The sequence below is a fragment of the Propithecus coquereli genome, unplaced genomic scaffold, assembly GCF_000956105.1.
Source record: "Propithecus coquereli isolate 6110/MARCELLA unplaced genomic scaffold, Pcoq_1.0 Scaffold110, whole genome shotgun sequence".
NCBI lineage: Eukaryota > Metazoa > Chordata > Mammalia > Primates > Indriidae > Propithecus > Propithecus coquereli.
In genome coordinates, this window is record NW_012134970.1 from 5,734,194 (window position 1) to 5,749,778 (window position 15,585).

General features: G+C 38.4%; 1 protein-coding gene across 1 annotated transcript in view; it reads right to left on the bottom strand.

Annotated features, from left to right (window-relative positions):
* OXCT1 (3-oxoacid CoA transferase 1) overlaps positions 1-15,585 on the bottom strand; it is a 143,876-nt gene that overhangs the window by 2,589 nt on the left and 125,702 nt on the right. The window contains exons 14-15 of the mRNA XM_012649601.1: positions 10,697-10,777; positions 4,827-4,928 (exon numbers count right to left, since the gene is read on the bottom strand). Of these exons, the coding sequence (XP_012505055.1) occupies positions 4,827-4,928; positions 10,697-10,777 (183 nt within the window). The remainder of the gene's footprint in view (positions 1-4,826; positions 4,929-10,696; positions 10,778-15,585) is intronic.

A 15,585-nucleotide genomic window follows, 5' to 3' on the forward strand; every position in this document is an offset into this window, starting at 1 on the left:
TATGTTCTCTGACTAGAAAAAAATAAAAACAGAAAAAAAATTGTTTCAAAAAAGGTTCATAGACATATATGGTAAGAAAAGAAAAAGAAAAAAAAACCCATCTATTTTACATAGCTTAAGCATTCATCAGAAAAGAAAGAAATGAATAACCAATTGCATTCACTACTCACTGGAAAAAGATATTTTAGGAATAATGGAATTTAAAGGGTAGGATGTCACCTTTTCTTTCCCTTTCTTTCTACATTGGCCCATCAAATAACTGGCACAGTGAATGATATAAGTATAGCCAAAAATAAAGGAGTTTGACATTTTCATTAGCTTGTCACAGTTTCTCATCTGAGAAAACATGCAATATCATTTTGACTCTTTGAAAATTAATTCTTACTTGATAAATATTTGGGAGACAGACTTGTTTGAAAATGTGAGGGCAGTGACAGAAAAATAAGCCAAAGGACTCCTTAGTTGTGAAAATGTTGGGCCCTAGTAGCATAAAACAAAGACAGAGGATTGTACTAAACTATTATAAAAACTTATGTGTGTCAATGGAAACAATGGACAAAGTAAAAAGGCAGCCTATGGAATGGGAGAAAATATTTGCAAATCATATTATCTGATATGGGGTTAAAAATCCAGAATATGTAAGGAACTTGTTTTGACAACATCACTAATTGCAAGAAAAATGCAAATCAAAACCATAATCACTCACAACTCATATCCCTTAGGATGACCACTATTAAACAGAAAGCAAGTGCTGGTGAGGATGTGGTGAAAGTGGAATCCTTGTGCACTGTTGGTGGAAATACTAAATGGCGCAGCCACTGTGGAAAGCAGTATGAAGGTTTCTCAAAATATGAAAAACAGAATGATTGTATGATCTAACAATCCACTTCTGGGTATATATCCACAAAATTTCAAAGCAGAATCTCAAAGAGATACTTGTACACCCATGTTCTTTGCAGCATTATTCACTATAGTCAACAAGTGAAAGCAACCCAAATGGCCACCACCAACAGACGAATGGATAAAGACAGTGTGGTGTATACATACAATGAAATATTATGCAGCCTTAAGAAAGGAAGAAATCCTGTTACATACTACAACATGGAGGAACCTCAAGGCCAGTCACAAAAGGGCAAATAATGTATGATTCCACTCAGAGGAAGTATCTAAAGTAATCAAACTCATAGAAGCAGAAAGTAAAAAAGTGGTTGCCAGGCCCGGCATGGTGGCTCATGCCTGTAATCCTAGCACGTCGGGAGGCCAAAGCAGGAATTGCTTGAGGCCAGGAGTTCGAGACCCCCATGAACAAGAGCAAGATCCTGTCTCTACAAAAAATAGAAAAATCAACCGGCATGATGGCACATGCCTGTAGTCCCAGCTATTTTGGAAGCTGAGTCAGGAGAATTGCCTGAGCCCAGGAGTTTGAGGTTGCAGAAGGCTATGATGACACAGCTGCACTATTGCTTGGGTGACTGAGTGAGAATGCTGAAAGATGAAAAAGTTTTAGAGATCTGTTGCACAGTAATATGAATACACTTAATACTATTCAACTGTACACTTAAACATGGTTAAGATGGCAAATTTTATGCTATGTGTCTTTTACCACAATTTTTTAAATAAAGAAAAGCTTTATTGAACAGCATAATTAAGCATTTGTACAGCATGAACATGTGCACATGGCTCCACCAACCAACAGCACTGGGTGGGACATTTATTCTCTACTTTTCATATTCCCTTCTGTGAAAGGACACCGGTCAGTGTTATACCCTGGCCTCTAGCATATCCCCTAGTGACTTAACTGAACGAAGACTTGGGCAGAGGAACTGGAGCATGTGGAATGCAGCCTGACTCCTCTTCTCCATTGGGGTCAGCCTTCATGTAGGAATTACAGGCTTTGCTCTCAGCCACGTGTTAGAAGCTCAGCATTAAAGGCTCCCCCCGTGTAGGAGACCTGTGGCTTACTGCCTACAACTGGGAGCCAAAGACTCCCCACTTCTGGGGTTCATACCTAGAAAGCCTGTGTGGCTGTACACCTAAGCCACATCCTCCACCCTCGCCTTTATAGCAGTGGTGATACTCTTACCTCTACCTGCCCAGCTCCTTTATCTCTCAGTGGATTCAGAACTCAATCCCTACGAAACACAGAGAAAGGTTCCTTTCTGCACCGCAATTACCTTTTGAGGGAGGGTGACCATATGGAACAAGATCTCTGTCCATTATGTGTTGGGTTCACTAGCTGTAAACTGTTCCTGACCAGTATTTTATCATAGGAGCATGCTGAAGGTTCCAGAAATACAGTCAATATTTGCATTTCTATGACAAAACTTCCACAGCCTCCTTTGGAGTTCCAGACATATATGACCCTTAAGATATTGTCCTACCAATTAAGAAGGAAACTCCTCCTTTCAATTGCCAAAAAATCATAAGTATAATTGTGATGGTCATTATAGATTTTTTTAAGAAGTTGTTTCATGTGATATTTAAAGGACATATTTTCCTTCCATATTTTCTGTTGTTATGACAAATTGTATTATGATATACAGGAGTCTTAGCATTTTTTTTTTAAAGTGCCCAAATACTTTATTATAATCATTCTTTTTTAATACCATGAAGCTACACATTATCTGATGCTGTCATATTTAGTCTTTTTCTTGGAATTCTCAGTATTTTCTCAGTCAGCTGATATCCACATTCTATATCTTTTACCCATTCACTTGCTCGTATCCTTAGGTATATAGGACTTTTACCCACACATTTTAAAATTGCTTTGTATTAGGTGCTTACCATTTTTTCTTTATAAGGATGTTTAACAACCTGGTTAATCATTTCCTTCTAGAACATTTCATGGTAGTTATACATTGAAGGCTAAGTTATAGGGCCTTTTCTCAAATAAAAATATTGAGTAACTGGTATACAGTCACATACAGAGTACAATGCTACCTATGCAGTGATAACCACATGAAATGTTTTCTGAATTATAACATGGAAGATCTTCTGAATTAACTAAAAAAGAAATGCTATCCTCAATGTACTCTTATTATTAAATGTATCCTTATTGATAACCCATCTACTAAGTAGAACATTTTATTAATCAGATGACTCTAGTCCCTGATTACAGAAAAACAACCCGCTACATGTGATTTCCTCTGTCAGGGTCTAAAGAGATGCCATTGATCATTAGATCTTCCAAAGCTAATTCTCGGTCTGGATGGTTTAGCTGGTACCACACCTTTTCATTGTCCAGACAACACTGATATATGAATTAACATTTCATCTCAACAGCCTAATTTAGAGAAAATAAGACTACATGCCACTGTGGAAAGAGGGTATTGTACTGATACACAAGAGGGACCACAGAGATATTTTTCAATGTATCATAACATGGGAACTAGCACCTTTTTTGGGTAAGAAACAGTAAAAGCCCATTTTTTTATCACTGATTTACCCATATGAATTTTAAAAAAACCTACATAACAATGAGGGTCTTCCTTTGTACATTCTCTTTTGCAGCAGAAAATTGAACATTCTGTGGATCTCAAAAATGTTACCTGATGAGGAGGTTAACTCTTCCCCATAGGAAAAAAAAAAAATAAAGAACAGCTGATTAAGAATTGTTTGCTTTTATCATTAGAGTAAAAAATCCTAAATAGTTAAGGTATAAACAAATTCCTTTACTTCCCTGCTGAGGTTATTGAAAAGCTAATTAAAGATGTGTTTTTCATGTAAGGTATTACTAGGAGGCTTCTTTTTTCAAAGGGGAAATTCAGAAAAGGTTAATAGGCAAAGACCTTGGTAGAGTACTGGGAACAGTTATTATGTGAATAATGAATTATGCAACAAAAATTGTTTTTAAAGAAATTTGTTATGCACTGTTACAAGCCAAGCACATAGTACATGAGGAAGACATATGAAATATATGCATACCTTACCAAGTAACTTTTTTGTTAAAGTAGTTTCTCCAAGATGGGTAGCTGCAACATTAACATATTTTCTTCTCATTATAAATATATTTCATTTTAATTAGTAGACTGATTCTTAAAAAGGTATCTGAGAATCAAATCCCTTTTCTTCATTTCTTCAGAGACATTTCACCTTTACTTTTGATTAACTTCAAATGGACTGAACCACTCTGCCAATCCCCATTAGGTAGGTGATTGGTGATTTATGAGCAAGCACTTATATTAAAGGGAAATCAGTTATATTTCAGTCTTATTCTCTTTGTTTTAAAAACGGATTCAGGGGGTTCTTAAATGATGTATTCATCTGTTTTGTAAGTCAGTGTTTTATGCAGCAAATGTATCTTTGAATCAGGATACATCTATTTTGTGATTATAAATCTGGTGGTGTCAGAAGCCAACATTTTAATATTGTCAATGGATGGAATAATAAGGTGTAGAAATTAATCAAAGAGAAAGTCATAAGTCATAGATGGGTTTAAAAATAAGGAAGTATCATTTCTCCATATGTGGCTCACATTTTTCACTTAATCAAGTTTAACCACAGAAGACACATAACCAAAGAACAGGGTTGCAAAAGACTGCACATACAGCAGCTTAGAGCTCAGGCTCGACCTTCTGTTTCTGGCAGCTCCTGGTGGTCCCTCCCCCTCCTGCTTCTACGTCCTGAGCCAGATCATGGCCTGTGAGTCAGAGCACAGCTCTGCTCCCACCTGCTCCCATCTGGAGGAACCCTTCCTTCCACTCTTGTTTACTGCAAAGGTCAACTCCGAAAATGATCACAAATGAATGGTTCATGCCCTATAAACACACATTAAGCAAGCCCGTGATAGAGGACAAGTGGCTGGATTTGCTCACAGAAACACTTACTGCAAAATCACACCCGGTACTCTTCTGTATGTCTTCCACTGTTAGGCCTTCCCAGAGCTCAATCAGAGTCAGCCCTTTCTTCTTGTCCACATCAAACACAGCCTGTCAGAGTTAAGAAAATAACAGTGACAATTTCTATCACAATACTTATATTATGGCACATAACATAAATAACCTCTTAAATTCTTAAAAGAGACAAAATCCAGGACAAAAGACTCTGAAAATCAGCACTGAAAAAATGTCAACTATCACGTTTTGGTGAGAATACATGCCAGCTCCCCAATCAGCAATTAGCTGTGGAACAGTGTTGTTGCCGGAAAATAAATGAGTGTTGACCATGGATGGCATTTGTTGCCATCGTAACCAGTGTTTTAAAACTACCTTCCTTTTGTTAAGCGCCTAAAACTTTTAGTTAAATGTCCATTAGGTGATTAATAATGATTTGAAGGAAAGGAATGAAGAAAAAGAGGGAGGGAGGAAGATGATATTTGGATGGTGAAAGCACAGGGATGACTGGAAAAAGTTGATAAATGCTGCCGGGCAAAGAATTACAAGAAACAAAAGGCAGTGCTTTGAAGTGCCTAAGAGTAATTATAAAAAAACCAAATCAAAACCAAAAAAAGCTATCCTGGCCCTGAAAGATACCCAGGGAACTGTTACAACTTCCTCTTTAAGTTCTGTAAAAACGCATAGGTCTTGAGAGGAGAACATGAGAATATCCCTCTGATGTGCAAAGCAAATGAAGATGCTGATGTTTAGGGCAAACAGGAGAAGGTCAGCCTCACCGGAAGCCTTACATTAAAACATCCTGGTCTGTAAGCACAGGTGATGGCAGTGCCAATTGTATAGCTTGACCTCAGCTGGTAGAATCAACCTGTTGTATCTGATTTAGAACACGCGCTTTCACACTTAGAAATACGACAACTTGTGTGGAAGGGACCTACAAAGTCATTCAATATAACCTTCCACCCAAGAATTATTCAAAACATTCTTCTCAGATGGCTCTGCTTATATATTTGCAGTGGCAAGAGGCTCACTTGTCTCGAGGAAGATTGTTTATTGATGGGAAACTCTAAACTTAAAAACCAAAACTGCTTCCCTTGGACTTTAACCCTCTTGATCTACAGGTTTCCTCCAGCACACTGGACACTTTCTCTCTTTGAGCTCTCATGGTTAGTTTCTGCTTTCTCAGACTTAAATGTTACACTTCCCAGATGTTCTCTCTCCTCTGGATTTAACCTAAATTCAACTATTATTTGCAGGCTTAGCATCTTTATTTTCATCTATCTTGGAAGTCAAAACCCTGAATTGTCATTTTTAAATACCGTCCTGCTAAGTGGCTAATATTATCACACAGTAACAGGTAGAGGAAAGAACCCTGGTTTCTGAGCTGAACAAGAATTCCATTCTGCTGCACAACAGCTACACAACTTTGGTGAACCTATCCTTGCATTTGTAGATGTATATCATGAAAATCTACTACCCAAGATTGTGATTTAGGAAAATGTAATAAGAAAACATAATCGGAGCACCATTCCTGGATCACAGCAGTAACATTGTACAAGCACATTCTTACTCCGCAGTAGCTTAACATCTCACTGGTGTGTGAATCCAGATCAGAGCCCTAAAATGACTATGGTCTCCAGTTGACTGATATTTTCCCCCAGGAACAAAACATGACTGGGACCAGTGATACTTGCATTCTTGGTTTGTTTGATGAATTCACAGATAACCTGGTTGATATTACTAGAAAAGAGGGGTTTACACTTCAGAGAAAACATTTCAGCAAACTTCCCTTTTGTTTGTACATTTTTATGTTACACAAAATTTTTTTAGTAGAAATGTGTGTTCCCAGATTTAAAAAAAATCATAATTTAGGAATGTCTATATATTCCGTGAGTTTGCTTCATTCCCAAATGACATTTTTTTAAAAATGGATACTTTTTTCTTTGCAGAAAATGTTTCTTAAGCACTATTTATACTGATTTACTTTCTCCTGCATTATGAACTATAAATTTATAAAAATGGAACGAAAAAGCCTCTGGATTATGTTACTAAGAAAAGGCACAGAAATGATTTAGGGACAGGATAACTGTGGTATCAGGAATAAAGGCTTCAGTAATCAGGGAGATATAATTTACAGCAAATTGACTTATTGCTTCTAAAAAACTTTTATTAACACTTTCATCAAACCTTATTTAGCTCCCAAGATCATACATCAGAAAGCCAAGCATCTATTATTAAAAAAAGAAGGAAACTTACTTTCAAAATATTTAGGAAGGTTTCCATTTAGTGCAGTAAGGTGTAAACAAAAACTTGATAAAAATGGCAACTAAAACCTAAAAGCTCCAATAAATTGTTCAATTATCAAAAATAATATTGAAACTACTTTGTCTTACTGATAAATAAGATAATTACTTCATCACTATTATAAATGGCTACATTATGGATAAAACAATCATAGCCCACCATAGCTGGTGAGGAAGACATCTTTCATAGCCTCATTCTAGCAGCTCAAATCAAGGAAATCAGAGTCGTAGCATCTTCCAAAGTCTCTTTCAAAGGGCAACCTAATGGAATTTTCCCTGGAACTGATTATAGGATTCTAGTCCCATACCTGCTAGTGGTAGGCCTGGATACATTCACTGCCCTAATGACACTACATTCTCACTCACTCATTCAACATGTATTTACTGAGCATCTACTATGTATAGAGCACAGTGATAAACATGCAACATGCTCTTCCTCGAGGTACCCAAAGTTCCAGACTTCGCTGCCTTTCTCTCTACTCATTCTTGCTATACAATGTTGTCTACAGTTAAGGCTCCAATTATCGCCCTATGCTAATGACTCCTACTGACTTTTCTTGTGAGCTCTAGATTCAAATTTCCAACTGTTTACCGAAATCTCTGATTGGATATTCTCAAGAACATTAAATTGAGAATGTGCAAACTGAACCTATCTTTTCATGGCTCCCATGGATCCCCGCACTCCATCTCCTCCGGTTCTGGGCTTCATTAAGGATACAGCAGATCAACCATCCTCTCAGAGCACTTAGGAATCACCTCTGTCTTACCAACCATGTCTGATTCATCATCAAATTAGGTTGGGTCCATCTCCTAAATCTACTTCAAATCTCTCTTTCTGTCCCATGATTTAGGATCTTGACATTTCTTGCCTAGATCACTGATGGATCCTTCTAACTAGACTCTTCCTTATCTCCTTTCTCCCACTCTACATAGAAGCTACAGTGTTTTTTCTAATGCAATTCTGATTGTTTCCCTGGCTACTAAAAATCAATGAATGGTTCTCACTGCCTTCCTGATAAGATCCACATTTCTTAAAGCTTCTACATCCTCCCATGATCTGGTGCTTCACTGCTGTTTCTACCTTAGTCCGCAAAATGTGGCCATGCCCTCACTCCAGCTGGTTTCACTTACAGGTCCTTGAGCAGGCCATGTTTTCTTAACACCTTCATGATTCTGCATGTCTTCTTCCTTGTGCCTGGAAGGTCCTCTTTGGTTTTCTTCTAACTTATAAAATTCCTACTTATCTTTCAAGACTCATTGTTCAATCTATCAGTTTTCTTAACAAGAAAAGTATAAGTATTCACTGAGTGTGGGTCAGGCAACATGCTAAATGTTAGATAAGCAGTGGCAAGTGAGACAGGCAGAGTTTAGAGGTTATCTCAATACAGTGGTCAGTGCTAAGTTAGGATAAGTACAAGGATTGATGGAAGCACCCAGAAGATCTGGGGAGAGACAGGGAAAACCTGCAGGAGAAAGAAATATATAGCTAAGACATCAAAGATGAGCAGGAATTAGCCAGATGGAAGGGGTGGGAAGAATGCTGCAGGGAGAGATACAGGATGTGCAAGGTCTCAGAAGAACATAGCCAGGGGATAATGCAACATAATCTACAGCATTTTAGTACAGCTGAAGTGGGAAGAAAGTTAAGGCAGAAAGAAAGAGAGACTGGAGGAGAAAGGGTACATACTGTGAAATGCCTTGCAAAACACGTTCAAAGCTTGTATTTGATACAAACTAAAAGGTTTCCTTGGTATCTCTGCTCAGGCTGTCAGACAACTTTCATCTATGTCCCTAATTTAGCACCTGCCACATATCTCTTTCATGCCTTTACTATGTGTATTACTCTAACTGCTGGCACTGCTGGACGCCTGACATCTAACCCCTCATAAGTGTGATCCTTGGGGACAGAGACTGCGTCTTCCTCCTTTCTGTAACCCACTGCTGGGAACAGCTTGCTCAGAGAATGTGCTCAAAAAATGCTTAAATGAATTAAACAATGTGGTAGAAAGAAAAGGTATCAAAGTTTTTTAAATGGCAATAAAGTTAAATAACAATGTAAGGTATGTCACAAGAAAACTTTGGATGATGTTTGCCCAAATGAACAGTCGGCCACTCTGAGGATGAATCGCTGTGTGCTGAGACGGCGCGAGACCTCTTCACAGCAAAGAGGCAAACTGCATTAGGCTTAAAGGACAGGTAGCGGGGGGAGGCAGAGACACAAGTGGGAGGCACTGCAGCGAGAAGCACTGAACTGGTAAGAACAAGGCAGGACACACCTGGAGTCAGGGAGTAGGCAGAAGGGCTTGTGGGAAAAAGGGAAGAAGGGCGAAGAAGGCTGCTAGAATTATCCTTAGAAGGACTCCCACTTTATTAAAGAAAACAGGATAAAAGACTCCCACTTTATTAAAGAAAACAGGATAAAGGACCACTTTGTCTTTATTTTCAAAGTAACAGATTCCTCTCAACAGGCCCTGTCCATAGTTTGGAAGGGATTCAAGAAATGGTAAAGACTCAGAAAATGAATGGTGAGATAAAATACTCTGCCCTTTTATCCACCTGTTCTTCTCTATAAGTCACCTTTATGGCATTCCACATAAACAGTTCTGGGGAAAGGCACCATTTAGGATAAAGCCTTAAAATCTGGTTTCTGGGAACTACTATGAACCTCCTAACCTACTTCAAAGGCCTGCTTTAGGGTGCTGCTTGCTACAGCCCAACGAAGGTTAGTGAGACAGATTCTTGCCAAGACAGGACTGCTACAGCTCTTGGCAAAAGGAACAGCATTGAAGGAGGGGCGGGAACCCTCACACGGATAATTCTGTTTTGTGGCTTCATCACGACACCGAATCAAGATAGAACTATCTTCCCAGCTGACTTACGAGAATCATGTCATTCCAATATCCTAGGTTTAAATCTCGGTCAGAAAGGTGACTGACCACAGGCAGCTGATGCTTCTCTCGGATCTGAACAGCTTTCGTTTGTATCATTGGCCAACATTTTTCATCTAAGGAGAAAAATCTAGAGAGGCCCTTAAAATGGCTGGTGTGTTCTGATGCCCCACTTCATATTAACAAAAGAGGGCAAAAACCACGAAGACACAGAATACATCTGGCTCACTGTGGGGCCTATACTGCAATTTGCTCCCAAATGATTAAAACCCAATTTTGACTGAATTTCTTAAAATGTAATCCAACAATTTATACTTGTGATTTAGAAAAGAAAAGAAGGCAGGAATGATAAATATATTCTTAACTTTGCATATATCATCCAGCTTGATATCTTTAGTCAAAATATAAGGGCCGAAAATGTTTTCTCTGATTATATCACACTGTCAAAGATACCAAAGACTGTAGCTCAATTTTGTGTGTATGTTTTTCCAGAGAGTTGCACATGAATTCTACATTTAAAAACATTAAATCGATGAATTTTCTTATATATACTACCCACGGACTAAATTAATCCTATGACTACCGATACAATACACTTTCAGAAGGTAACAAAAATTGCTAAGAATGCTTATAAATAAAAAAAAGGTGGTGGTGGATATTAGAAGAATATTACCTTTTCAGTAATAATGCGGTTGACACATTGCTTTCCAGTCAGTGGTAATGTGCATTTCTCCATGATTTTATGTGCATTTCCCTGTTTCAAAAAAGAAACATCAAAAAGAGTAGTCAGGGAGTAATTCTTATTTAGAATTGGTGTAAGTATAGGACAAACAGGAACTATCAGAGGAAATTGTCTCCTAAGTACAAGCTGTTTAAAAATCTTTGCACAATCATGCTTTTTACTGTCTTTCTGGAGGCAGCATCTGTCCCTGAAATAATTTAGGGAGAATGCCAAATGAATAGCCAAAGGCGTAAATGATTTGGTTGGGAAACACCCTGCCACTCATTTGACCTCTCAAGCCTCAGTCCTTGTATCATCTGGTGTGAAATTTCACTTCTAATATCCTGCTTATTTTTCTCTTCCAGATAATGGTCTCCTTGAAAAATGTGGGCAGCTATCTGTCCAGGACATAAAGCATACACAGATCACAAATGCCTAAGTCTTCTTTTTAAAAAAACGTTTTATTTGTTAAAAAAAGTAAAAGTAATACACACACAGAAAACAGCAGCGCTGGCCCCTCTTCCTCATCCCTAGACTTGCTCTCAACAGGAATCCATTTCAAGGTATTTTTTTCTCTTAGCATTTTCTTCTATACTTCTACACATTTTGTTCTTACATCCTGATTTTTAAATATTATGTTTACCATGCTATTTATTTCTTAATTGATCAATTTTAGACATTATCTACTGATTTCTTATCATGGTATGATTCTACTCAATTTCTTACACAGCTATTTGCTCTCACTGGAGTTTGTCTGAACCTCAGTTTGCTTGTTAGTTAAAATGTTTGACCTGGCCTCCAAACGTATTTTTTCAGTTGCTTTTAGTCACCTTTCCTCAAGCATAAAAGACGGAATAAGAGCGAAAACCAGGTTTTCATCCATTAACTCCCTCTGTCCAGCCCCGCCCTCCCGTCCACCTCCCACCTGCAATACAGAAGTGGCCTCTGAGGCACATCTGTGGAACCAGATGAAACATGGGCTCCGAGGAGCTGACCTTCAGATCATTTTCTTCTGATTATGACTAAGCTCTTTTTTAAGTATCAAGCACCAGAAGCCTAAATGAATATTTCCCTTGAGGTTGATGGCTAAACTAGCATATTCTAGATGTTCTCTTAAAAATGACAAAATGCTTCTATTGCTTCCTTTTGGATCTAAATGCACCACCTATGATATCACCATCATCTTTAGCCACCTCAATGTTTTACCTGTTTAAACATATACCTGATTGGTCTAGTATATATCTCTCCCAAATCTGGTGTCAGACCAAGTATATGGTCAGAGGCAATGAATTCCAGATAACTGGATTCAATGAACAAGATTTTATTCTGTGTGATAACTTGTTAACTCAGGAACGCACTGTAACTAAAAGGTTTTTGTGTACTTAAACCAGTGCAAAGCATAAAAGGTATTCAATCATTTTTGAATAAATACATGTATGAATGAATAAATGGGAAGAGAAAGGGAAGTCTATTGAGAATCTTGGATGTATTTCAAAACAAGACAAGCTCTATTACCTTAATTCAGTCAAAACTGGTGCTAAATACATAAGAAATGGATAGACATAACACCTTTAAAAATGCATTATATGTTTCTGGATCTTAACGTATTAGACAATTTATAGCTGTAGAAATAAAGCCTCATTTTCACTTCAGTTCTAGCATCTATTTTCCTTTTAAGATTGCAAAATTTGCACATGCCACAGAAGCTAAATTAAGTAGGTGAAATTAATGATGAATATTCAAACTTCTACAGTTGTCAGGTCTCCTTACATTTAATGTAACTCAAATAAGCCATGTCATAATGAATTCCAGGCCTGACTTCAAACAAAGCGAACAATCTGTAGGCCTCTGAAGAACATTTTCTGCAGGGAGCCCTTAACTTTGTTCTCATTATTTAAGCAAGATCTGCATCTGGTGTGAAAGCAGGCACTTGGATTTTAATGAACGACTAACTCCGTTTTAAGGGGAATCATGAATTTCAACTGACAGAATTAAGTGCGCCTTACCAATAGAGACCTTTTATAGACCATTTTCTCTGCATGAACAGCACAGCACAGTGGCTAAGTGTGCAGGCTATAACCAAAGGACCTGCATGTAAAACCCACCCTGCCCCCATACTGTCTGTACAAGGCCTACATGCCCATGCTTCCCCATCCATGCTCTACCTCATGGGGTTACAACAAGGCTTAAATGAAATGCAAGGTTCTGGCACTTAGCAAGTGCTCAATAAATGTTAGCTGGTATTATTTATACAACCCATATTTAACACTTCTATAATCCACCAGGGAATTAAGTTCCTATATAAAATCTGACATAGAATTGTGAAGAAAATGGCCTGAACACAATTCCTGAGACCCCAAAAACTAATGAAAACACAGCACATATTTGGGGGCAAACCATATGGCTTGTCTAGGAAACTGGTACCAAGTATATTCTTGCAGTTAGACCAACAGAGCTAGATGATTCCATCCACATTTAGTTCCAAGACAACACAGAAATGAGAAATGAGAAAATGAGATGCAAAAAGATTAAAAATGTCACAATTTCAATATTCAACAATAGGTTAGCTATGAAGCCAAAATATGACTAGCTCCCACGTTAGCACGCTCTTCTAACCATGCTAGGCTGAGCGTTACAGTGTGCTATGGAAGCTGTGTATTTTAGTGATTCACAAAGGAGGAACAAGTGCTGAGTTTCCAGCATTTAAAAATAAATCCTAATAAAGAGATGCAGTATAGTGTGGCAGCAAAGAACACCATATCAGGAATGCAAAGACCAGATTTTTGGTCTTAGCTCTGCCATTTAACAGTCATTTGGTCTCTTAAATTCTTTGTGGTGTAGTTTTCTCTTCAGTTGCCTTCTGCTCCTTAGCTGATCATTGTAGAAATCATGTGAAATGTTCTGAAAGTGCAATAAACTAGGAGGAGTTGAATCTGTGTGCAAATAACCAGGGTTACTGAGGTGCTGGGATCCTTATCATTCTGCTTCTTTCTTTCCTTCCTCATGAGGAGATATCAGAAAAGACAGAGGAATGGATAGAAAGTGCAGCATTAAAAATGCTTTGACTAGTCCTGAGGGCTCCTGGTTTCAATATGCCCTTATTTGTTAACTTTGTCACAACCTTGGTAAATACCCAAATCCCTTTCCTGCACTTGCTTCCCTAGTTTTTCTCTTTTTCCCCTTCAGCACTTACAGGCAAGATGTAGGGTAATACACCATTTTCTTTTTAAGTGACTTAGGACCCAAGTCCTTTCTATCACTTGCGTCATAGTGATCTCTCTTTAATTCTTTCAATGTCTGAATGAAATCCTGGGCCTAAATTCTGCAGTAATAAACAACTCTGGTTAAATGGTAATAAATCCCCTTGCTATCAAAACAATAAGATTCATGTTATCACAATGAACTTAATCCCAAACAAGCAGCTCTCTCTTTCACAACAGAATGATGTTTGCTTTTAATGTCAACATTTCATTCATCCGAGGCAACTGAGCATTCATTTAAGATTTTGCTTTATATAAAACCTCATTTCATGCTCATCTTTTCTGCTAAGTGCTTCTTCATCGTGGCTGCAATGTATTTTTTTCTTTCAGGCACCTTCTTTGGGAAAGCCCTAATGACCAACTACAGAGAAGGCATAAATTCTAGGAATTGATTGTTCATAAAGGGACCAAGCCTTTAAGCCTACCTGGAACACATACCACCATGCACCCCATCACCCCACATTCAAATGGCACCACCTTCCTATGCTTCAGGACTTGGCTCAGGTGCTACCTTCCCTGGGATAACCTTCTTCAACATCCCTATCCAGTGCTGCAGTCTGGTGTCCCAGGGGCATCCCTGGTCTGTTGGCCCTCTTGGGTGCTCCTGTGCTTCCTTCCCTCACCGCACCTGTTGTCATTGTTGACCTCCTGCCACCATCCCCAATACACCCTGAGCTCACTGAATGGTGAGACCATTCCCCTTGGTATCTACAGCAATGAGTAGAACACCAGCAAACCACAGTGATCAGTAAATGCTGTCTGAATATTATATTTATGATTCAAGGAACTCCAATAGAATTGGAACTATCAAATACCATGTGACTAATGTCTATGGACCACTAGAAGCTGCTTTCTAGTTCTAAGATAAGTACTTACACATCCCTAGCATCTCTGAGCTCACCAGGAGAAGCACAGCTAGCAGAAGTATGTGAAAGGGCTTATCACACTTTGGGGAGACAGATAAAGGTATCAAAAAAAGGAGATGCAAAGACACCTCAGGACTGTAGTATGAAACATACAAATGTAAAAGTAAAGAGAGAAATCAGGAATTACAGGTATTTTACCTCTTCTACCTGTTCCCTCCTAAACTTCAAGGCTCGCTATAATTTGCCAAAAAGAGGGGCTACAGAGGCTGAACCTGGCAAGAGAATACTTAATACTTTGTCTGGTGGCACAAGGAAGCCAATGGCAGGTCTCTCTTTGGGCTTGCCAAAATATCATAAAAGGAACCTGATTATCACTGCCCCTGCCCCTTCTTTCTCCTCTCTGATCTCTATGCTTAAATCAAGTGAAATGTTTTCTACACACGCACACCCACAGATATAACATATTGGGGAATGCTGTATTACAAAATACATGACTGCCCCATTACTGTGATGATTGACCTGGTACATAGAAAAGAAGAATGAGATTTGCTAAATAGAGAACATCAAGGTACACAGAATAAAAGGCCAGGATGAGATTACTCACACTGCGTTTATCCTCTTGGGATGTTACTGGCCTTTACACAGTACCTACTCAGTAGAGTTTCCAACAATCCACACAGGACTTCAGTGGAGTGACTCCGCTAACTCAGAAGCA